Raw genomic sequence first — 25,581 nt, 5'->3', positions numbered from 1 at the left:
ATATATATATATATATATATATATATATATATATATATATATATATAAAACGCACACACACCCACAGTTGCCCCTCTGTATCCAGAGGCTCCTCATCCATGAATTCAACCAATTGTGGATCAAGAACATTTAGAAAAAAATTCCAGAAAGTTCCAAAAAGCAAAATTTGAATTTGCTGCATGCGTGCAACTACTTACATAACATTTTCATTGTATTTACAGCTATTTACATAACATTTACACTGTACTAGGTATTATAAGTAACTTATAGAAGATTTAAAGTGTACAGGAAGATAGCAGGGAGGAATAAGGATTACATTATTATTATAAGGTACTTGTACTACCTGTGAAATAGTATAGTATTATTTGAAAGTGGACTTGGATTAGTTGTAAATGTATACTGCAAATGATAGGGTAACCACTAAATTAAGTAATAAAAGAAGTATAATTGATATGCCAAGAAAATAGTGAAAATAGAATCATAAAAAAATGCTCAATTTAAACCAAAAAAGAAGGCAGAAAAGTAATAGAAGACAAATATGAACAAAAATAAAGGGCAGCAAATAGAAAACAGTAGCAAATATGATAGATGTAAATTCATCTATACCAATAATCATTTTAAACATCAGTGGTCCAAATATACCCACTAAAAGACAGAGATTGTCAGAGTGGATCAAAAAACAAGGCCCAATATTTTGTTTACAAGAAACCTACTTTCAATATAAAGACACATATAGATTAAAAGTATAGGGATGGAGACACCATAATTCAAAAAGATACATGCACCCCAATGTTCACTGCAGCACTGTTTACAATAGCCAGGACATGGAAGCAACCTAAATGACCATCAACAGAGAAATGCATAAAGAAGATGTGGTACATTTATACAATGAAATATTACTCAGCCGTAAAAAGGAATGAAATTGGGTCATTTGCAGAGATGTGGATGGACCTAGAGACTGTCATACAGAGTTAAGTAAGTCAGAAAGAGAAAAACAAATACCATATATGAATGCATATATGTGGAATCTAGAAAAATGGTATAGATGAACTTATATGCAAAGCAGAAATAGAGACACAATGTAGAGAACAAACATATGGATACCAAGAGGGGAAGGGGGTGAGATGGACTGGGAAATTGAGATTGACATATATACACTACTATGTATAAAATAGATAACTAATGAGAACAGACTGTATAGCACAGGGAACTCTACTCAATGCTCTGTGGTGACCTAAATGGGAAAGAAATCCAAGGAAGAGAGGATATATGTATATGTGTGGCTGATTCACTTTGCTGTCCAGCAGAAACTAACACAATACAGTAAAGCAACTATACTCCAAAAAAAAAAGAAAAAAGTATAGGGATGGAAAAGATATACCATATTATCACTAATCAAAAGAAAGTAAGAATAGCTATATTAATTTAGGCACAGTAGACTTCAAAACAAGAAAAGTTATCAGAGATAGAGATATTACATACTGATAAAGGAGTCAATAGTCCAAGAATAATAGTCCTTAATGTGTATGTGCCTAACAACAGAATATCAAAGTATAAAAAATGAGGCAAAAACTGATATAACTGCAAGAAGAAATAGAGTAATCTAATATCATAGTTGGAAAGTTTAACACCCTTCTACCAGAAATCAACAGATCCAGCTACAGAAAACTAGTAAGGACATAGTTGAACTCAACAGCACTATCAGTCAAGTGGATATAATTGACATGTATACACTTCTTTATCCACAACATCAGATTACACATTTTTCTCAAGCTGACATGGAACATTCACAAAAACAGACCACATTCTGGGCCATAAAACACACTTTAATCAATTTAAAAGAATAGAATCATATGATATCAGCCCTTAGAACACAGTGAAATTAAACTAGAAATCAATAACAGAAAGATGTCTGTAAAGTTTAAAAAAACTTGGAGAATAAACTACAACTTCCAAATAACACGAGTCAATGGTGCTATCTCAAAGAAAGTTTTAAAATATTTTTGAACTAAATGAAAATAAAAACACAACTTATCAAAATGTGTTGGTTGCAGCAAAAGCAGTTGTCACAGAGAAATTTCTAACATCGAATGCAAATACTAGAAAAGAAGAAAAATTGAAAATCAATCATCTAAGTTTCCACCTTAGAAAACTAGAAAAGGAAGAGCAAGTTAATTCCAAAATAAGCAGAAGAAAAGAATGATAAAAATTAGAGCTGAAATGAGTGAAATTGAAAACAGTAACAAAATATGAAGAAGATTTACATGAGGAAAACTACAAAATGCTGATGAAATATCAAAGAAGTACTAAATAATTGAGAAATATTCCATTTTCACAGATAGAAAGACTCAGTATTGCCAAGATGTAAGGTTGTCCCAACTTGATCTATAGAGTCAACTCTCCCAGTTAAAATCCCAGGAAATGGACTTCCCTGGTGGCGCAGTGGTTAAGAATCCGCCTGCCAATGCAGGGGACATGGGTTTGAGCCCTGGTCGGGAAGATCCCACATACTGCAGGGCAACTAAGCCCGTGTGCCACAACTACTGAGCCTGTGCTCTAGAGCCCACGAGCCACAACTGCTGAGCCTGCGTGACACAACTACTGAAGCCTGTGCGCCTAGAGCCCGTGCTCCACAGCAAGAGAAGCCACCGCAATGAGAAGCAACAAAGAGTAGCCCTCGCTCACCTCAACCAGAGAAAGCCCGTTCGCAGCAATGAAAACCCAATGCAGCCAAAAAAATAAATTAAAAGAAATTCCAGGAAATTATTTTGTGAATATTGTCAAACTGATTCTAAAATTTATAATAAGAGGCAAAAGGCCCAGAATAGCCAACTCAGTACTGAACGAGTAAAACAAAGGTGGAGAACTGACACCACCTGACTTCAAGACTTACTATAAAGCTACAGTATTCAAGACAATGTGGTATTCGTGAGAGAACAGACAAATAGATCAATGGAACAGTATTCAGAGCCCTGAAGTAGACCCATATAAGTACAGTCAACTTATCTTTGACAAAGGAGCAAACAAAGACAATACAATGGAGTAAAGACAGTCGTTTCAACAAATGTTACTAGAACAACTGGAAATCCACATGCAAAAAACTGAATCTAAACACAAACCTCACACCCTTCACAAAAATTAACTCAAAATATATCATTGATCTAAATGTAAAATGCAAAACTATAAAACTCCTAGAAGATAACATATAAGAAAGGTTAGATGGCCTTGGGTATGGCAATAACTTTTTAGCTATCACATCAAAGGCATGATGCATGAAAGAAATAATTGATAAGCTGCACTTCATTAAAATTAAAAACTTTTACTCCATGAAATACAATGTCAAGGGAATGAGAAGACTAGCCAAACTACGAGAAAGTACCTGCAAAAGACACAAATGATAAAGAACTCTTCTCCAAAATATACAAAGAACATTTAAAATTCAACTGTAACCTGCTTAAAAAATAGGCAACAGACCTTCACAGACACATCAGCAAAGAAGATATACAGATGGCAAGTAAGCATATATGAAAAGGCATTCAACATGTCATCAGGGAAATGCAAACTAAAATGAGATACTACTATGCACCTATCAGAATGGACAACATCCAAATAGTGCCAAAACTGAAGCAATAACTTTCATTCATTGTGGTGATAATGCAAGATAGTACAGTCCCTTTGGAAGGCAGTTTGCCAATTTCTTATACAACGAAGCATACCCATACCATATAATCCAGCAATTATGCTCCATGGTATTTACCCTAAGAGATTGAAAACATATCCACACGAAAACCTGCACACAGTTGTTTACAGCAGATTTATTCATAGTTACCAAAATTTGGAAACAATCAGTAGGTCCTTCAGTAGATGAATGGATAAATAAACTGAGATACATTCAAACAGTGGAATATTATTCACTACTAGAAAGAGAAGAGCTATCAAGCCATGAAGGACATGGAGGGAATGTAAACGCATGTTACTAAGTGAAAGGAGCTGACATGAAAAGACTAAAAACTGTATGATTCCAACTATATGACATCCTGGAAAAAGCAAAACTAAGCAGCCAGTAAAAACTCCCCTAAACGGAAGAGCTTAGGGGAGAGGGGGCAATGAATAGGTGGAGCACAGAGAATTTTTAGGGCATGAAACCATTTCGTAAGATACTACTGTGTACATGTATTGGTGAATGCATGTCATTATACATTTGCAAAACATGCAGAATGTACCAAACCCTAATATAAACTATGGATTTTGGCTGATAATGATGTGTTGATATACATTCATCCACTGCCACAAATGTGCCACTCTGGTAGGGATGTTGCTAGTGGGGGAAGCTGCGTGTGTGTGCACACAAGGCTATATGGAAACTCCCTATAATTTTCACTCAATTTTTCTGTGAACCTAAAAGAGCTCTAAAGAAATAAAATATATTAATAAATCATTTTTAAAAGATAATAAACAAATGCCAACTCTGAGATAGCCCAGTTGTTAAAACTCTAAAAAAGAGACTTCAAAACAGCTAATTGAAACTATAAAGCACTCAGTCCAACAATTTCACAACACATTTTTTGTTAAAGACATGTGCTACATTCACCAAGATAGACTGACTACAAGCTGGGCCATCAAACGACTGTAAATAAATCTGAATGGAATGAGATCACAGCAAGTTTACTGTAAGACAGAAATAGAATTAAATTAAACATCAATAATAATAAGCAATCTAAGAAAAACAGGTATCTAGACACTAGAAATTAGGAACTATTTTAACTGAATGACCATAAAAAAATGTGTTTAACACATTTATGGGATGAAGCTAAAACTGTTTAAAGAGAAATGTATAGCTTTAAATGTTTATACTGGCAAATAATGGATCTGAAAATAATGACTTTCTGCTTTGCAAGACCAGAAAAAAGATTTTCCTCTTCCAAATTTAGGATAGAGAGAACAACAATAATGGAATAGAAAAGAGGTCAGTTAAGAGAGATAATAAAAAGAGCCAAATATGATTTGTTAAAAATATCAACAAAATTTTCAAGGGCCTACTTAAACTGATTGATCTAGGAAAAAAAGAGAGAATACAGATCATTATTATCCGGAATGAAAAGTAGTTACCACCAGTAATCTTACAGACATTAAATGTAGACAAGAAAATACTACAAGCAACTTTATGCCAACAAATTCAACAACTTACTGACCTAGAAAAATTTCTTTAAATGTAAAATTTATCAAGATTGATGTTTTAAAAATCAGAAAAAATTAATTAACCTATATCTAGGAATGAAATTAAATATGTTTTAAAAGTTTCTAAAAAGCAAACTCTGACACCTGACATTTTCACTGGTGAATTCTATGCAGCATTTAAGAAAGAAACAACATCAACCATACAAAAAATTTTTCAGAAAACAGATGAGATCACTTTCTAAATCATTTTATGAGGCCAATATTATCCTAACATCAAAACTTGACAAAGACATTACAAATATAGAGCATCATATACCAATAATACCTCTCATTAATAAAGGCTCAAAATCCTAAAGATTTTTTAGCAAATCAAATCCAACACTATATAAAAAGAATAATATATCATGTCCAAGTGGGGTCTACCTAAGGAATAAAAAGTTGATTTTAAACATTTGAAAATCAATCAATAAAATTCAATATGCTAACAGAAAAGAAAATTATCATTGTGATAAAAACATAAAAAGCATTTAACAAAATTCAATATACATTCATTATTAAAAACCTTTTAGGGAACTAAGACAAGTAGTGAACACTTTCAAACTGATAAATTTACATTGAACACTTACAACTAACATCATACTTAATAGTTGAAGACTAAATATTTATTTACATGAGAACAGAAAAACAAAAAAATAAGAATGCCTGTTTCATCACTTCCATTCAACATTTTGGTGGAGGTCCTATCCATTGTCATAGGAAAAATAAATAAAAGGTGTAAAAATAGAAAGTAGTGAAAGGTCCCTGTTTGCAGATTGCATGATTATTTGCATTTAAAAAATACCTGAACTAACTCATTTATTAAAATGAATCTAACAAGTTTGGAGGATACAATGTTAATATTTTTAAAACCTATTGTGTTTTTATATAATAGCAACAAGATATTGAAAGATAAAATTAAAAATGATTTTATTTACTATAGCATCAAAAAAATAAAAATAAAAACAGCCTAAGAACAAAATGAATAAAAGATGTCCACAATGTCTACACTGAAAACTAGGAAACATTGTGAGTGGAATTAAAGAAGACCAAAATTAATGAAAAGTCACACCACGCTCAGAAAACGGAAAATTCAGTGTTTGTTAAAATATCAATTCTCTTCATTTTGCTCTATCGCTTAAATGCAATCCCAATTAAAACCTTAATTTTATTTTAGAAATTGACAAGCTTATTCTAAAACTTATGCAGAGTGCAGATAACCTAAATTAAATAAAGCAATGTTTACAAAGAGTAAAAGTTGGAGCAGTTACCTCACCTGATTTCCAACATCCTATAAAATTACTGTAATCAAGATGATGTGGTATCAGTGAAAAGAGAGACAAATAAATCAATGGAATGGGATAGTTGAGAGTTCAGTAAGAGATTTACTCATATGTAGTCAACTGATTTCTAACACAGAAACCAAGATAATCCAATGAATAAAAGGAAACATTTTTTTAATAAAGGATGCTAGATGAAGTGGATATCCTTATGTAAAAACAATCAGTGCTGACATTTACCTCGTGCCATACACAAATATTAACTCAAAATGAGGCATGACCTATGTGTAAAATGTAAAACTTCAACATGTCTAATAGCAGGAGATCTTGTGATTTTGGTGTAGGTAAAGGTTTCTTAGAACACAAAAAGTATAAAACATGAAAAACAAAATTGATAAACTGAACTTTATCAAAATGAAAAGTATTCACACTTTGAAAGACATCACTAAGAAAATAAAAAGGCAAGCCACATGCTGGAAAAATTATTTGCACATACCTGTCCAAGTGCATGCATGGGACTTCCCTGGTGGTGCAGTGGTTAAGAATCCACCTGCCAATGCAGGGGACACGTGTTCGAGCCCTGATCCAGGAAGATCTCACATGCCGTGGAGCAACTAAACCTGTGTGTCACAGCTACTTAGCCTGTGCTCTAGAGCCTGTGAGCTACAACTACTGAGCCCATGTGCCACAACTACCGAAGCCCGCGCACCTAGAGCCCATCCTGCTACAAAAGAAGCCACGGCAATGAGACGCCCGTGCACTGAAACTAGAGAGCAACAAAGACCCAACGCAGCCAAAAATAAATATATTAATCAATTAATTATTTTTTTAAAGTGTATGCATGGTACATAAAGAACTCTTAAAATGTCATAATCAGAATATAGCAGACATTTTTTTTAATGGGCAAAACACCTCACAAAAGAAGATGCATAAATGGCCAATAAGAACCTGAAAATATGCTTGTCATCATCTGCCATCAGGGAAATGCCAGTTAAAACCACAATGAAACACTAGTACATAACCACTTAGAATGGCTAAAATTTAAAGGACTGACCAGATAAAGGGTTGACAAGGATGCAGAACAAGTGGAACTCTCATTCACTGCTGGAAGGAGTGTAAAATGATTAATGTCACTTTGGAACACAATTTGACAGTCCAGTTGTTTTTTTTTTTTTACTTAAGTTAAACATGCACCTGCCAAATAACTCAAGCATTCCACTTCTAGGTATAAAAATAAATGCCAACACGAAATTTATACATGATTGTTCACAAGAGCTTTATATGCAGTAGCCAAAATCTGGAAATAATCCAAATGCCTTCTAACAGAATAGGTGGATGAAGAAATTGTGGTTTATTCATACGTTGGAATACTGTTCAGAAAAATAAGCAAAATAAAGATACATATGAAGACATGGATAAATCTCAAAAATGGTATGCTGACAGAAAAAAAGCCAAGCTAAAGAGTGCATTCAACACAATTCCATTTATAAAAATTCTAGAACAAATAAGCTATAGTGATAAAAAGCAAATTAGTGATTGCCTGGGGTTAGGGTGGGAGAACAGATGGATCATAAAAATGCAGGAGGACACTTCCTCTGGGTGTGATGGCAATGTTTATTTTCTTGATTATGATGTTGATTTCAGAGGTATATACATATGCTGCAACTGATTAAATGGTACACTTTTGATGTTTGCAACTTATTGTACTTCAATTATACCTTGATAAATAGAGAAAAAAGTCTCAAGGACTATGACCTAAATGCATCTAGACTGGGAAAGGTAAATGGGAAAGCTACCTGCATTCTACCATGCTGTTCTATACAAAAACTATGTCTACTAGCATACAATTTTTTTTTTTTAAGTATGTACCTTGGAAAATATATGCAGTAAAAAGACACATGGACATCACAAGTCAGTAATCAAATTCTTAACAAAATATTTGAGATGGCTATTATTACTTTAAGGTAAGTTTTCAGGCCTTGAAGAACTACTGAAATAGTATAGCTTCTATAAATTATTATTCATTAATTTCTCCAAAGAAAATTAAATGCAAAAATCTCTTCTGAGAAGTTTGAAAAAATGAAAAATTTCATCAACAAGCTTTTCCACTCAAATTGCCATCATATTTCTCTTATTGCTTCAAAAGAAAGAAACAATCTGCCCAAAGATAGATAATTGTTAAAAATATAAAAGACTTGGAATAACCCACTTTAATTCATTAAAAAAGAAAAATAAGATGGAAATAGCAATGCTTTGAAAACTGGAGTTATAATGGCTACAACTTGATATTTAGTAAAAAAAATTTCCTCTTTATAAGACTCCAAAAGTAATTTTATTAATAATCAATATAGACAGTGTGGCTCTTCTTCTAATTTAGCTTTTCTTCACATTTTTGAAGTGTATTATTAAACTAGAACAAACCAAGACTGTCAACTACGGTTGGTTGGATATTTTGTGCCTGCATGAAAATATTCATCCCCTCAGACCATGTTCCACTCACTAAGGTCCATATCCAGGTGCTACCTCTGTCTAGAAAGGGCAAATTTATCTAATTCCCACAGGGTACCTTGTAAACAAGCAGTAGCCTAGAAAGAAGCACTTCGTTTACAAGTCAGACCACTAAGGACTTGTGATATATGGATCATTGTTGCTCACTCGTATCAAATTTATAAGAATATTTAAAAAGTCAGAGTTGTAAGATAAAAAAGAAATTATAATAATGAAGAAAACTACATATTAGTGCATAAGTAAATTAACACATAACATATAACCATATATATAAATGAAATACTAGTATTTTAAGCACTTTATATACATAAATTCAATTTTTTATAAATACTTGAGAGAGATTATATTACTATTCCCATTTGAAGACTGAGAAATTAAAACCAGCAAAATTTATTGCACAGACAAACATAATTAAGCTAGGTACTGGCATTCAAAATCAGATTTTTCTCATGCCAGAATCAATTCTTAGATTCACTCTGCTATGCTGAAATTATATAATCTGAATTATGGGCCTATATATTCATTTTGGCATTTTCATATAAACTAACTTCATCATACTTTTTTTTTTTTTTTTTTTTGCGGTACGCGGGCCTCTCACCCCTGCGGCCTCTCCTGCCGCAGAGCACAGGCTCCGGACGCACAGGCCCAGCGGCCATGGCTCATGGGCCCAGCCACTCCGCGGCATGTGGGATCCTCCCGGACCGGGACACGAGCCTGTGTCCTCTGCATCGGCAGGCGGACTCTCAACCACTGCACCACCAGGGAAGCCCACTTCATCATACTTTTTAAAATATTTCCAGTTTTGCTTTCATCTGTTTATTGGTGAATTTTTTAAACTCTTCAGATTGCAATTCAAATATGGACATTTTTAGCATTTATTGCCATTAACATTACCATTGCATAAATGTAGGGTTGTATACAGACAAAATTAGATACACTAAACAAATTTTCATCTAAAGTGGAATGATACTATTTCCAAAGAAGTAATATTTCCAGTTTTCAGATTAATAAATCACTGGTGTTTTTATGTCATCTTCATCACTACAACTGTTTATCAAACACTAAAATAATGCAAACATGGTACCATTCCTATCTCCTGCCATATTTAGTTCGATTTTTAAACATTTAGTTGCAAAGATTCAAAAATCTAGATAGGTACCATAACACAAACCAAAATGAAAGGAAAAATATTTGAGTAAATTTTAGGGAAAGATACATTAAAAACATATTCAGATAAGATGAACTAATTTCACAAAAGGAGTCAGAAAATTTTATTCCGATTTAAAAATCTGTGTGTCTGAATCATTTACTTTCTTCATAGCATTTTATCAAGTGGAGAAGACTACATTGTTTTTAAAATTTTATATAGCCATACAATAATACACTTTAGGAAGTAAGACCTGAATTTATGTATGATGACTATTCTGATATGTGGATTAGATAAATACAAATTTTCATCCAATTCAAACATTCTTATTCTAAAGCCTTCCCAATATTTTATTAAGTAAAAATAGTTTCCCTATTTAATTGATCAAAGATAGTACGAGATAAACCTAAAAGTGAAGGTTCTGCATTTGCTTTTTCAAAACTAACTGCACTTCATATAAAATAAATGTTATATTTAAAGTTCCAGAGGTTTTCATGAAACTCCAAGATACGAAGCAGCTTAATAAACTTATTTTTGCTACCCACTGTCATACTCACTAAAGGTTTCATTAATGAGTCTTTTAAAGATTATTTTTCTAGTGGTTTAATAGAGGTTTTCGAAATAAACAGCTGAAATTACTTCAAGATTTAGAATATAGTTTATATATTAGAAAGTTAAGAATTAATCAAAGAGAATAATAATAATCTTTGCTTCCAGTACCTTTGTCTTTGGTTATTTACTAGATGCCTCTTGGCTAGAGGTATTTGGGTTAGCAGTGGTTGAAAACACATGGAATCGACAGATGAATGGATAAAGAAGATGTGGCACATATATACAATGGAATATTACTCAGCCATAAAAAGAAATGAAATTGAGTTATTTGTAGTGAGGTGGATGGACCTAGAGTCTGTCATACAGAGTGAAGTAAGTCAGAAAGAGAAAAACAAATACTGTATGCTAACACATATATATGGAATCTAAAAAAAAAAAAAATGGTTATGAAGAACCTAGGGGCAGGACGGGAATAAGGATGCAGACCTAGTAGAGAATGGACTTGAGGACATGGGGAGGGGGAAGGGTAAGCTGGGACAAAGTGAGAGAGTGGCATGGACATATATAACCTACCAGGTGTAGAATCGATAGCTGGTGGGGGGCAGCTGCATGGCACAGGGAGATCAGCTTGGTGCTTTGTGACTACCTCGAGGGGTGGGATGGGGAGGGTGGGAGGGAGGGAGATGCAGGAGGAAAGAGATATGGGGGTGTGTGTGTATGTATGGCTGATTCACTTTGTTGTAAAGCAGAAGGTAACACACCATTGTAGGGCAGTTGTGCTCCAGCGAAGATGTAAAAAAAAGAAAACATGGAAATATTTTAAGGAAATCATCTTTACGTGTTTTAGTTGTTGATACCATAATCAGCCTCTGAAACACAGAGGAATTTATTACATATTTTTTAATATGCAACATCAGGTTCAATTATTTATTTTGAAAAAAGAAGTTACTGTGATAGTCTGTAACTATACTTGAAAACTCTAAACTGGACCCCAGTGAGCCCGAGCGTAGTATATGGGAAAGAAGGTGGAGTATAGTCTGGTTTGGTATGTGTGTTGGAGTGGAGTAAAAAATAAAAATTAAATGATATTCACCTAGAAGTAAGTTCAGGTAAAAATAGAAGTCTCAATGCTACGAAACTGTATGAAAAAAATCTAATCAACATGTACATACATCAAATATTATATTTCAGGGCCAGTAAATTTTGAGGATTAATTAATTAATATTAATTTGTATATTTTCTCTTCTATATTTCCTCTTTATATGTTCTAATCACTTATGACAAAAAAATTCTACTTTTAATTTCTGTTGTTTAACTTCCATGGGCTCTGTGAATACGTACAGCAATAGATTAAACTAATGTATGAAATGAAACCATCCACTGATATATTTCTTCCATATTACTCATTTATGTTCCAGGAGAATAAGGATTTGGATATTACAAAAATAAGTTTAGTTTGTGAAACTGATGTTCATGAAGAGTTTAATTTTAAAATAGAACTTTGTAAGCCTAAAATTTAATTTGTTTATAATATTCATTCATCTAATAAATAAATACTGATTTATAATTTGTGTGCAATCAATGCCTGATATCAGAGATCTGAGACTATATTATTATACATTGCCTGAATCAGTCTGTCATTAATTTAGTATGATATGATGTGTTAAAACATTTTGTTTAGAGTCAAAGGCTTAGGTACATACTAATGCAGAAACTCAAAAACAAATAGAATCCCAAATAATCTGAAAACGTCACAAGTATTAATTATATTTAAAATTATGCCATAGATTATATAACTAAGTACAGGGATGCAATATTCTACTGACCCCCTGAATTTACATTGCTTTTTTTGAAAATACATACTGTGTGTGTGTGTGTGTGTGTGTACATCTCTATGTGTACATATCTGTGTGTGTGTATATATATAAATATATATATACACACACACATTTCAACAGAATACAGAAAATCTTCCATGTAAAACTTATCTATTAATCCATAATATATTACACAGCTTTACTTTGTTACACTTTGAAAAATAAATTATTCAGAAATTATATAAAAACAATCATCTCAGTAATGACTAATATCTCAGGAGTGCATCCCTTTATGGGGTCTGGTCTGTTTGTTCTGTTAATGATTGACTAAATGAAAATTAAAGCAAGAGTTTCCAATGATTGAAGAATTAAAAGAAAGAATGTGATTATCATAACTGGAAAATTATAATTGGAAAGGAGATTTTTACCATGACCTTCACATTATTAAAATAATGATTTTTAAAAATTACAGGTCATCTTTTGCAGTATCTCTATTTTACCTCGGAAACATTCACAAAGAACAGAGAATGGCAAAATATCAGACTTGTACATTTCATTAAATTAATCTCTGAGAGGAGGAAGTGAAGAAAATGTTCTTTTCTCCAAAGAAAATAATACAAAGTACTAAGAGGAAAGTCATTTGCTCTTCCCAGGAGAATAGCATGCCTGTGTTTAAATCAACCAATCTCTGTTAAAGTTTCCCAGGCGTTACAGTCACCATTGTCTACTCATTCTCTTACTGAACAATAGAAAACATCACTGCTACACCCACGGGGGAAGAAAGTAGGTCACCCTTTAGAGTTTACAACTTTGCTTTATAGCATATATTGATTGTTACTGTTAACTCAGTTCATCTGATTTAATAATATTCAGCTTAAAATAAAGTTTGATTTACCTCAAAAACTTCTTCATCCAAAATTCTTGTTCCAAAAACTGTAATTCCACTGGTGTCAACGATTGCTCTCTCACTTCTGTCAAGTGGTTTTGTGGTTTTCATCTTACAATCAACAATCATTGTCACAGTTTTCTTCTCCACGCTGATTGCTACCCGGTGCCACCTTAAAAAGCCAAGTAATTCTTTTGTGAGTTCCAAAGACGTTGCCAAACCATTATTCACATTAAAATACAATGTATTTTAAATTATACACATAATCTGAAAGTATACAAAATGTAGGCTCATTTATTAATCAGTTAACAGGTGACTACTTACTATTAACCCAGAACAGTGCTAGGTACTCAAAAAGACACACCAGCACTGTAAGATGCACAGCAGGATTGGCTGTCTATGTTGATAACAAAGTGACCATCCTTTGCTTCACTTTGTGTTGTAACAAAAGCTTAATCTCACCATGTCCTGATGACGGTATTTGATAGAGATTAGGGGCGGGATATGGAGTAATTAATAGTTTCTATGTACGTAAATGCTTTCTTCCAAAATGGAATTCCACTTTAAAAAATTCTGCTGGAGAGATCCCCTGAGATAGATTGTAAAAGGGTATGTCTGATAATTGAATGAACGCTCCATCTGGAACAACTGAACGTTCTAATTGTAAGACACAATGTGCTTCTCTGTCTTTAGGCACATTTATTTCAAGTGCTTTCATTTTCTTTTTCCACTTCAATTTCAAGACAGTTATAGATCACTACTGTGGGCAGGATCCAAGACTGAGACACAATATCTCTCCTTCTTTCCAGGGTTGGCAGGAAGTGGGAACATTGAAAGAAAGCATAGTCAACGCATGTGTGGAGTGAGTCTCAATTCACTCTGAAGCTACTGCTCCAGCTAATTCAGGGCAGTGATGACAGACCTGGGGGGAGACGTGGCCAGCCCTTTGGAAACATAAATACCCTAATCATACTGTAAAATGGTGGGTTTTATTAACAGCATCTGGTGCTAACATAAACAACTAAGTGGAACGCACTTGGATTTTGCAAGCCACTCTATTTTTTTTCCAAACGAAAAGTGCTAAATTAATATTCCAGAAGTTTCTAGGACTAGATCCATAAAATAAAGTACCCAAAAAGTTGCAGGAGGCTTTCTAAAATATCTGTTTCATGTGACTTGGCACGGCTACTGATGAGGACCAAGTATATTTCCATGTACACTTAATCTTTGGTCTTTCCATAGCACTTTCAACTAGCATAGGCATCTGCTTGGTTTGACTTGAGCAAAGATTTATATGAGGAGGCACTTAATACTGTGAGAGTAAAATTTACACATGTTTCTGCCAAGAAGCCTGTGTCTTAAATTAAACCATCTCTACTATTGTGGGTATGTGCTTTTCATTAACAGAAAATAAAAATGAATTCTTTCAATTGTTGAAAGCTGATTAGGACTCTAAACTTGATATTTTTGTTGAATTAATTTAAGCTCTGATAATAATGTCATAATCATGGTATCACATATAATATTCAAAATATTAAATTAACCCTAAGTTTTGGAGTCATTCTTAATTATTCTTTTTCTCTCATACTACACATTCATATCATCAGAAAATCTGTCAATCCTATATTCACAGTATACACAGAATTCAAAGGCTCACAACTTTGTCCAAGTACCCATGCCTCTCACCTAGACTCCTAACTGGTCCCTGCTTCTACTCTGATGCAACCAGAGTGACCATTTAAAAAAATAAGCCAGATCAAGTCTCTGTCTTGCTAAAAACTAATATAATACTCTCAATAAAAACTGAAGTCCTTACTTTGCCTCGCCCTGTCAGTCTCTGATCTCATGTCCAAATTTTTGCTTTCTGATTCCCAGTATCCCAGCTACCGCTGCCTCTTTCTTGTTCCTTTCACATATTCTTCACTCTGCAGGGAATGCTCTCCTCTATATCCCCACATGCCCACTCTCTCACTTCCAATATGTCTTTGCTCAACGCAACTATGCCAATGAGGACTGCTCTGTCTAAAACAGTACACTCTACATTCCTGCCCCTGATGTATTTTCATTCATAGAACTATCATCACTTTTCATATGAATTATTAAGGATAATGATGTAAATTACTCATGAAAGCCCAGTTTTCCCTGCACAGAGATGAAGGTTTTTCCATGGTCCTGACAATGATAATCTGAGTGTGAATCTTTTTTCCACCTGAACAGCTATTTCTTTCTTATGTCTACAACCAAATGTCATATTTCCGATAAATATTTTTTTAGTAGTCTGAATTCAGCAAGAAAATACCGAGTAAATTTAATAAACATTTATTTGTCTTTAGCTGCTCCCTAAGTGATAGGCAATATTCACAACAGAGAATTCAGAATTCAGCATGATTTTGAGCAGAGTGTGGTTGTTACTGGAAAGTGCAACTATCTGAGTTCAAACCCTATCTCTGCCACTTTTCAAATATATGTTACTTAAACTCCCAGTGCCTCACTTCCCTTATCTTTAAAATGGGTTTATTAATATTATTTTCTTCCAAGAGTCGTGAAAAATTCAATGAGTTGACTATGTATAAAGTGTTCAGAACAGTACGTAGCACATATCGATGCTATATAAAGTTTCCTATGATTGTCAATAGTAACATGATTGGTAAAGGAAGTCAAATCAGGTCATTCTTCAGCTCAAAAAGTCTACAGTGACTTTCAATTTCACTTAGAATAAAATCCAAAGTGTTTACAATCACCTACAATGTGTTATACCATTTGGCCTCCCACTGATTCTCCATCCTCATCATCCCACACTGTTTCTGCCACACTAGCATCCTTGATGTTGCTTAGACCAAATCAGCCACACCCAGAATCAGAGGTTGTGTATTTGCTTTTCCTCCATCTGGAATAGTATGCTTTTAATTATCAGCATGGCATTCACCCCACCTCCTTCACATGTCACCTTCTTAGTGAGACTATCCCTGACCTCACTCCTTAAAACTGCACTCTCCACCATCATCCCCTATTCTCTTCACTGCTATATTTCTCTCTCTCTCTCACTTATCACCATCTGATAAACTATTTATTAGTAAGTTTTTATTGTTCATTATGTGTCTACCCAGACTGTAAACTATGTATGATTAGGTGTTTTATTGTTTTGTTCATTTCTATATCACCACTCCCTAGAAAACCTGCATCACACTTTATAAATATTTGTTGAATGATCAAATGAAAGAATTGTTTTCAACACAGCTAAAACATTGGATTATTGTGCTACTTACTTCCCATCTGCGATGTTAACAGTTCTAAAGAGGGGGTAGTCTTCTGGGGCAGGTTTCCCAGTGTGGTCTTCATACAGGAAAACAGGTGATCTCCCAACCTCCACACCAATTTGCTGAATACCATGCTCATTATATATAGATAAAAGGAAAGACTGAATTCCTTTTTTGGGTTTTACTGTAAATAATATTGAAAAATCCTCTGGAAAAGTTCCTCCTGGGAAGAAAATGCCAAAGAGTCAAAAATTCTAAATTTCCAAATTATTCCTTGATCACCTTATTCTTTTTGAGCTTACTAAGTGGCCTTAACAAGTAACCAAAGTTCAAACAGTAATAACAATACAGATTTAAAAACCAGTGGAGAAGGGATTCTATTAATCTTTGTCTGAAACAATTGTTGAAGCTGTATTCAAACTTTACCACCACTCATTTAAAGCGCAAGTATTATGTAAAATTGAATTCATGGTTAGGAAACAGGATCATACTGCCAGTTCAATATCAAACACACAATAAGCACTTTTAAAACACTTAAGTAGAAATTCTGGTGTAAGATTTGTATTTTCTGCCCTTATCTAATCTGTGGCCATCTATCCTCTCTTTAAAGTGACATTGTAAGGACACAACATATGAGGGTACACTTTTAGTCATCTCTTCAAAAGCTAAAGAGTTTCTGAGCAGTTTTTCCTAACACACAATGAAGTTTCACTAATAAAAAGCTTATGTCATTGTAAGTCAGAACTTTTAGATACTTGGTTAATTTGATTCTAAATTCAAGAAGGAAATTTTTTTTTTTCTTTTCCCTCTCATCATCATATCCCAAATATCCAGCATTGGGCCATATCTACGTAAGTTCTTAGTAAGCATTTATTAAATAAATATATAAATTAAATGGTTACCACAAGTATATCTCAGGTAGTTAAGCAATGACTATTGTATATTTTTTTATAAAAACACTGCATATAAAATTGTGGGTTCTATTTTTCAAAAATAGTTTTACATATATATCTTATTTAATCCTTTTACTACCCTGGGACAAAAGTAAAGCAGGCATTGTTATCTGAAGGATGAGATTATTTAAATTAAAAAGTTTTCCATATGCAGAACTGGTGTATATGTGCATATGTAATCAATGATATCTGGGCCAACACCAAGAGATTCCATATTCAGTCCATTCATTCCATATTCTATTATGTATAGTAGTATAAAATAATAAAAATAAATGAATATGACTGCCATGGATTCAAATTCAAAAAACTGTAGGAGACTAGCAATTTTACTTCTAAGAATTTACAGAGGTGATAGGGATGCTTATATGTAAAGATATTTTAAGTCAATTCATCAGAACACTATGAATAATGATAAAATGTTAAAATCACCTGCAATGGTTGGGACTGGATAAATAAAATACGAAACATTTATATAGTGGAAATCTATGCAGCCACTTAATGTCGTGGAAAGATGTCTTATGAAGTGGAAATTATTTAAAATGTTGTGGAAAGTAAATAAGAATATGTCACAAAAAAACAGCCAATTAATGTTAACTATTTGGTTCTAATCTATCTATCTAGAATCTAGATAGATATCTCCAAACTAAAAAGTGTTTATTTAAAATTCTCAATTTTAATTTTTAAAATAACTTACCAATAATACAACTTCACTATATCACAAATATATCATAAAAGCCTTGCTTTCATGGCAGAAAAAAAAAAAAGATACAATATATAGAGAGAGAGAAAGGAGGAGAGAGAGAGAGAAAGTTTTGTTTGATTAGATTTGTGTCACAGATATATCCAATTTTATATTCATGAAAATCAATAGAGAAAAATAATCATGTGTATAAAATTGAAAGGTAATAAAACACATCAATTAACAAAAACACCTTTTAGCTGCTTATACTACAAATAAAAATCTAGGTAATTCAGCTTATTATTGAGGAAGCTCCACAGCAAATAAGTTTTTTCTTCAAATGAATAGCTCAAAATGTTGAGAATTATAGGACTTCTTTCCGTAAATACCTCAATTTTCAAATATCTCATACGTTGAAAAATGATGCTGAAATATTATGAGGTGGAGAAAACAATATCTTTTTCATTTTTGCAAAAACATTATGATATAAGATCTACATAGAGACATTTAGAAAAAGAGGAATTTCAGAAAACAGTATATTCATATAAGGCTAAATAAGTTGTAACAAATTTTAATTAATCATCCAGTTTATATAACACAACTTTTGAAAATTGTCAACTTCAAACTACACTGAGTAAAATCTTTCAATTACGGAAGTATTTTCCAATTTAAAATTAAGCAATAAGGTTTTAATTATAATCTTTACACTATGACCTTTAAAAAAGAAAATTTAGTTGTCTAAAAAATCATGACTTGATGTCAAAATGTTCACAGTATAACCTAGACACCTACCTTAGATTCCTCCCTATTAGATACTAATCAAAGTTGTTCATAACCAACTAAATTTATCAGAGAGAATTCACTATGAAATAAGTTCAACAACACAAAGTCAACCACTTAAGATGTGAAATTTTATCTAAAATAGTAGTGATCAGTATATATGATCCAGATAAAATGTGGAATTTTGCAACTTAAATAATATGTTTTGAAATCTATAAATACAAACTAACAATAAAGCATCCTCTCTGTTAAACGACTGCTGTTAAAGAAAAAAATGTTATTACTACCTTTAATAAGTGTGTATACATAAATCCTATACATGTGACAATAATCATAATTCACGCTGAGTATATCAGATTCAATAGTGATTCTTAAAATGGGCTTTTAACCTCAACAGATACTGCATCCATGAATACATTCGATATGAAGAAAGCACAATAACTTTATTATTTGATTTTAATTTTTAACTTGTGGTCAATATATTTCCATGCAGAATATGTCTCCGTTTAAATAAAATCTCTTTCTGATGTAGCTTAGTGGTTGGTAGGGTTTTTTAAATGAGGAGTGAAGGTCATTTGGCATAGTGGGAAAAGCCCACTTTAGTCTAAAAAACCCCAAACTGTCTCTCAGCTTCATATCATCCACAGGTTCTGTGATTATATTCAAATACTTAACTTTTCTAACTCCTAATCTATAATTTGGGTTTAAATATTCCCCTTTCCAGGTGGTTATGAACATAAAGATCAATATACACAGTTTCTTGCATAGCATCTGTCCTACAGCAGGTGTTCTAAAGAGGCCAGAAAGAATTTGTAAATTACAGCTTCTATTCAGTTCACAGGCACAGAGATCCCAGATATTTAAATTCAAGGTCTCAAATTGGGACTTTGGAGGACATATACCTTAATTCTACAGAGTATTATGACAATCTGAAAACTCTTACCCCCACCCCAATATTGAAGTTTCCAATAATACTGCTTACTTTATTCATTGGAAAGAAGCTGCTATTTTGTGTTTTCGTAATGGAAGAAAAAATATTCCAAATAAAATTTCAAAGATCTTTTTTACTATTTTTTATAGAGAATACTATTCACATTTTCACTGTTCAGATTTTTTTAATGGTGAATGTGTCATTGGTAATTTTTATTAAATGCCGTTTAGTATTATTTGACAAGAAGCTCTATCCTCTAGGAAGATAAGCCTATAATCATTTGCACAGGGAAAAAATGAGGTCTTTACCATAGATATCTCTTCCTATCTGAACTACTCATTATTAGAATCACATACCTAAGACACAATGTTTTGAGAAGAGGGAGAAATATTGATATATTCTGTTAACTGACATGGAAGGAGATCCTAGAGACATAGGTTGTATTCTTTTTCCAAGATAAAACAACAGAAATAATCAAAATAACTATCACACTGGAGGGCATAAAAACTGCCCTGAGATGATAAGCCAAATATAAAAAATTATAAACTAACTTCTTCAGTATTTCTACAGCATTTCCAGTAATCTATTTTTTTCTCTCTTGAAAATTCCCATCCTTTTCCTATTTCTGCATTAGAGTGCAAATAAATAGAAAAGCAGCTTAGTTTTTACTGTTTAAAACTTTCACATTTGATTTGAAAAATATTTCGTGGATTTAATAACCATTTTAATTTTCGTTTGTCGGAAAAATTATGCATTAATAGTCTTTATATTTGCAGTTTGTTACTTTTGTCCACCACAAATAATTGTAAAACAGGAAATATTTTGGAAGAATCAATGATTTATCAAAATAAATGTATTTTCAAAAATACTTTAAAATGTTCTTTCCCAAAAAATATGCTTTCTTGTTTTGTTAATTTTTAGTACCTTGATTTATAATTTTTCTGTTGTTAGAAAACAGTTTTATGTGAAAATAGGGAACTCAAATTCCTTCAGGTGAAGACAGTAGAGGATAATATGAAGAATTTAAATGATAAATTGTTTCTGAAAAGATCCCAAAACACCAAAAAGGGATACTTGATAATACAGACAATATTGGCCTTGGCAACAGACAAACCCTGCATTAAATATTGGCCTCCTGTAATTTGGACAAATCAGAGAGCCTCAGTGAAACTCAATTTCTTCTGTTAAATAGGAGCAAGGCCACTCAACTTAGTGAAGTTGTAACAAAAAATAATCAACATGTATCCAATAGCAGGCAAGTACTCATAACAAGTTACCTGCTTAGAAAATGTGACACTCAGAAATTGTCATTTCACTACTCAACTCCCTTTCCCTACATTATCATGATTTCTAGATAATTAGTACTATTAGGTCATTTAGTGTTTTCATGGACAGAAAGAAAATATTCACTGAGTATTTTTCAAACCATTATGAAAAATCCCCCCATAATTGTGCATTATATAGCATAATAAAAAGGGAAAATAATAATTAGCAAAGCAGCAGTAGTCGTAGTAATAAAAAGAACATACCTGAAAATAACTGTTTTGTTGGGGCACTGAGTTGTGCTTGCTTTGAAACTCTGTAAGCAGTATCTGAACCTTTTGAATTCTTTCTGTTTGTGCAAAAGCCCATTGTTTTTGATATTCCCTCTGGAGAACTGTGAAAATCTAGAGCTTTTAGTACATCAACTGGAGCAGCTGAAAAATAAGTTAAAAATAGGAAAATGTAATTGAACAAATAATCTAATATAAAAATTAGTATTTTTTAAACAGAGGAAATAGTTTATAGTCCTACTCCTCAAATCTATTTATCTTTTGCCATGCTTCTCTAACATTTAGGTGGGGGGCTAAGGAGTGGAGCAGCAAGTAAAATATAAACTGTAACATTCTCAAAGTCAAAATATCTCAAATCAGAAATCAAATTACAAAGAAGCAAAGAGATGTTGAAAAAGCCAGCATCTGTATATATTCCATTAATTTCTAATAGATTTACTCTTCAACTATTCATAATCTAAACAAAGGTGATTCTGAAGATTCAAATTCACAATAAATGTTATATATAAATATTGTAAAATGTGCAGTTACTAAGCCATATTGTATACCCAAAGATAAGTTAAAAGATGTTTAAAAGAATAGGTAACAAATATAATGCTCTAGTTTTGAGTGCTTTCCTATGTTAGTTATTTACAAAGTATATGTATATATCTGTGTATTTGTGTGTGCCTTTGTAAGTGTGCATGCATGTATGTCTATGCATAATTTGTTGTTTTTAATCCTCTGCATTTGCCAGAGTAACTTCATGTACACTGCTTCATGCCGTATGATTTAGATTGAAAGTCCCTGGAGATAAGTAATTTTTTCCCCCTTTTATGTAGCCCTAGGGTGTCTAACACAGGGCCATTTATTGGCAGAAGCATAAATTTTCCATTCCAATCCATTCCAGCTACCTCCTGCTACCATGAAGTAGTCAACATAAAATAAGTTTGGAACCTTAAACTTTCTCTTTGCAAGTATAATCCTTTTGGATAAACTTGATGTTTCGAACAGCTTTACTGGAATATAATTCACATACCATGCATTTCACCCATTTCAGGTGTGCAATTTATTAGTTCTGGTATATTATACTTCTTAAACTATTCATTTTCTAATTGTGATAAAATATACACAACATAAATTTTGTCATTTTAACCATTTTAAAGTATACAATTTAGTAGCATAATTACATTCACAATGCTATGTAACCATTACCAAAATCCTTTTCCAAAACTTTTTTCATTACCCCAAATAGAAACTGTTTAACCATTAGGTGATAACTCCCTATTCCCCTCCTCTGCCCTGGCTCTGGTGACTGATAATCTACTCTCCATCTCTATGAAGTTTCCTATTCTAGAAATTTCATATAAGGGGGATCAGATAATATCTGTCAAAGTGCTAAACACAGAAGTACCATATGCTCAAGCAATGCCACTCCTAGGTATATACTTAAGCAAATGGAAAGTCGGGGCTTAAAACAGGCACCTGTATGCGAATGTTCATTGCAACATTATTCACAATAGCCAAAAGGTGAAAACAACCCAAGTTTCGATCAGTATGTGAACAGATTAACAAAATGTGATAATATACATACAATAGAATATGATTCAACCAAAAAAGGAATGAAGTTCTGATACATGCTACCACATGGAACCTTTGAAACATTATGCTACATGAAATAAACCAGACATAAAAGGACAAACAATTTTTTAGACACTCGAATTCCCTGGTCCACAACTGCCTAATTCACTAAGCAAGTCAAAAAATGAATTATGTGGTGTAAGTATTGTTATAAAAATAGACTTAGGACTCCATATTACTCAATATACTTATATTCTATTGAATTTCTATTTTATTCAAAAATAAAAATATTCAGAGAAGGCCATTTGTTAGCTAATGCATCACTGAGCATGTCTGAAACATAGTCCTGACTGCAAGTATTTAGATTCTAATTAAGGAGGGCCCAATAATTACATAGGAGGCAGTATTTATAGTTTTATAGAGATGCACACAGTACTCTTTTGTTTAGAAGGAAAAGAGATCACTTCTGGCTGAAAGTGAGACCAATATTATTGATTTGAAAAGTTTCAGTTCTTTGTTAAAAAAACATAGAATTGCCATCTAATTTCAAAATATGTTGGGTTTTATAAGTACACTATTTCTGGGAGGACTTAGAATGAAAAAGGGACTGAGTGTAAAATCAGGAAATACCATCAGCACAGTTTATCACACTCCACAAAATAGACAGTGACCTGCAATAGAGTGGTGTTCTTCGAAAATTACAATGTCAATTAATACTTTTTTTATAATAACTAGAGTTAGTTATAGAATGTATGAATGGATGCTCGAATGAGTACATGAGAAACGTGCATCTGGTCACTTCCTTAGTTAATTAAATTTTAGGCATATTAACTTCTATATGTACAAACATATGTGAATGAAGCTTTATATAATTTGCCTTTTACCTTATAACAAATGTACTTTAATAATGACTGTCTACCTATTTCATCAACCTTCTGAATGAAAATCAACATATTTTCCAGTAGACTACACATCGTTCCAAATTATTAAAAAGAAAATAAAACTTTTTTTATGGAAATCAGACATACTGAAGGGATCATTAACCCTATCAAATATGATCCCCTTTAATTTAGACTTGGAATATTTAAAAGAATAATAACAACTTTCAAGAACATTTTTTGCAGGACTCCTGCTTTCAATGGCCAATTTTTTTAGGCCAATAGTATACCTGACTACTTTTACATTCTTTTTTTCTCTTATCGTAAAGCTAAGAAAATAACAACTATATTAACTGCCAGGCCCAGAGAGCCTACCATGTGACAGTCCTTGGGCTAAGTTCTTCCTAGCATTAACCATCAAAAAACTTTGCAAGCCATGTGTTCTTATCCCCATTGTGCAGATGAAGGAATTGAGAACCAGAAAGCAAACTATGGATACTCCTAAAGTCTGTGCAAAATCAAATCTAAGTTCATTCCACTTCATCACCTTCATTGCTATAGCCCATAAATAAAAACACTGTGAAAAGTAACTTAAAACATAAATATATTAAGATAATCTTGAGCCAGTTCATTGATCCCTAATGTTTATATTTGCTTTAAATTAAACTCAATTCACGCTTCAGGGTATAAATTACTCTGAAGGAGACTGTTTCTAAAAGCACAGCATCTTATCTGCTTATTTTATCTTATCTTCTTGCTCTGAAGCCATTAGCAAAAGTACATCTGAATAGGGGAAAGACTCCAGGATCGACAAGAACACAGCTATGAAGGCTGTAATCCTTCTGTGAAGAAAAGGTTGCAGCCCATGGTCACAGTCCCAACTGCATATCAGTAAATAATACATAAAATGGACCACAACTTTCCTTCTCTCCAAACTATCTTTTAACAGGATGACCTTCTCCAAGAGCACAGGTTTTGTCACATTTGTTAGTTCCTACTTTGAAAGCAATGTGATAAAAACACACTCCCTCTACAGGATTCAAAATAAGGGCTCTATTTTTAAAGACTAAAGTTCTATGTAGAGACATATGATATGAAATAAAAATTCACTGTACAAAAAACAATCAAAAAATAGGGATATATAATAAAGATTGCAAATAGTTTTTTTTCTAAAAAGTCATCTAAAGTTACAAAAATGTAAAACTCAGTTAATCAAGTCTTAAAGATTTTTCCTTTCAAGTAAACTAAATAATAAATTAAGCCACTTTGAAATCTGCCTCTTATTTGATATCATAATTATAGCATTTAACAAATTCTCATAACATGGGTTCGATGGTTTTTCATGCGTGCGCACACACACACACACACACACATATACACACACGGGGGGAAACTATTCTTCATATTTTATTAACTGAACTTCAACAGTTTAAAGATTAAAAGCAGTAATTTATTATAGCTTAACTCGATATACCTAAAAAACTGTAATTTTGATATTCAAAGCAATTCCTAAATGTCCCTAATATTTTAATTGTTTCTATGTTGCTAATCCTTATGGCACAGATTATGATTCTCATTTCAGAAGT

The 25,581-nt window shown here is 32.7% G+C and overlaps 1 protein-coding gene across 4 annotated transcripts in view; it reads right to left on the bottom strand.

The window, feature by feature from the left end:
- Positions 1-25,581, bottom strand: part of COL11A1 (collagen type XI alpha 1 chain) — a 196,526-nt gene that overhangs the window by 153,149 nt on the left and 17,796 nt on the right. For all 4 annotated transcript variants that reach the window (XM_029228484.1, XM_029228483.1, XM_029228486.1 and 1 more), the window contains exons 2-4: positions 21,534-21,701; positions 16,671-16,884; positions 13,414-13,576 (exon numbers count right to left, since the gene is read on the bottom strand). In XM_029228484.1, coding sequence (XP_029084317.1) covers positions 13,414-13,576; positions 16,671-16,884; positions 21,534-21,701 — 545 coding nt within the window. The remainder of the gene's footprint in view (positions 1-13,413; positions 13,577-16,670; positions 16,885-21,533; positions 21,702-25,581) is intronic.

Source organism: Monodon monoceros, unplaced genomic scaffold (assembly GCF_005190385.1).
Source record: "Monodon monoceros isolate NGI ecotype Baffin Bay Population unplaced genomic scaffold, NGI_Narwhal_1 Super_Scaffold_18, whole genome shotgun sequence".
NCBI classification, from domain to species: Eukaryota; Metazoa; Chordata; class Mammalia; order Artiodactyla; family Monodontidae; genus Monodon; species Monodon monoceros.
This window is presented reverse-complemented; position numbering and strand designations above follow the sequence as displayed.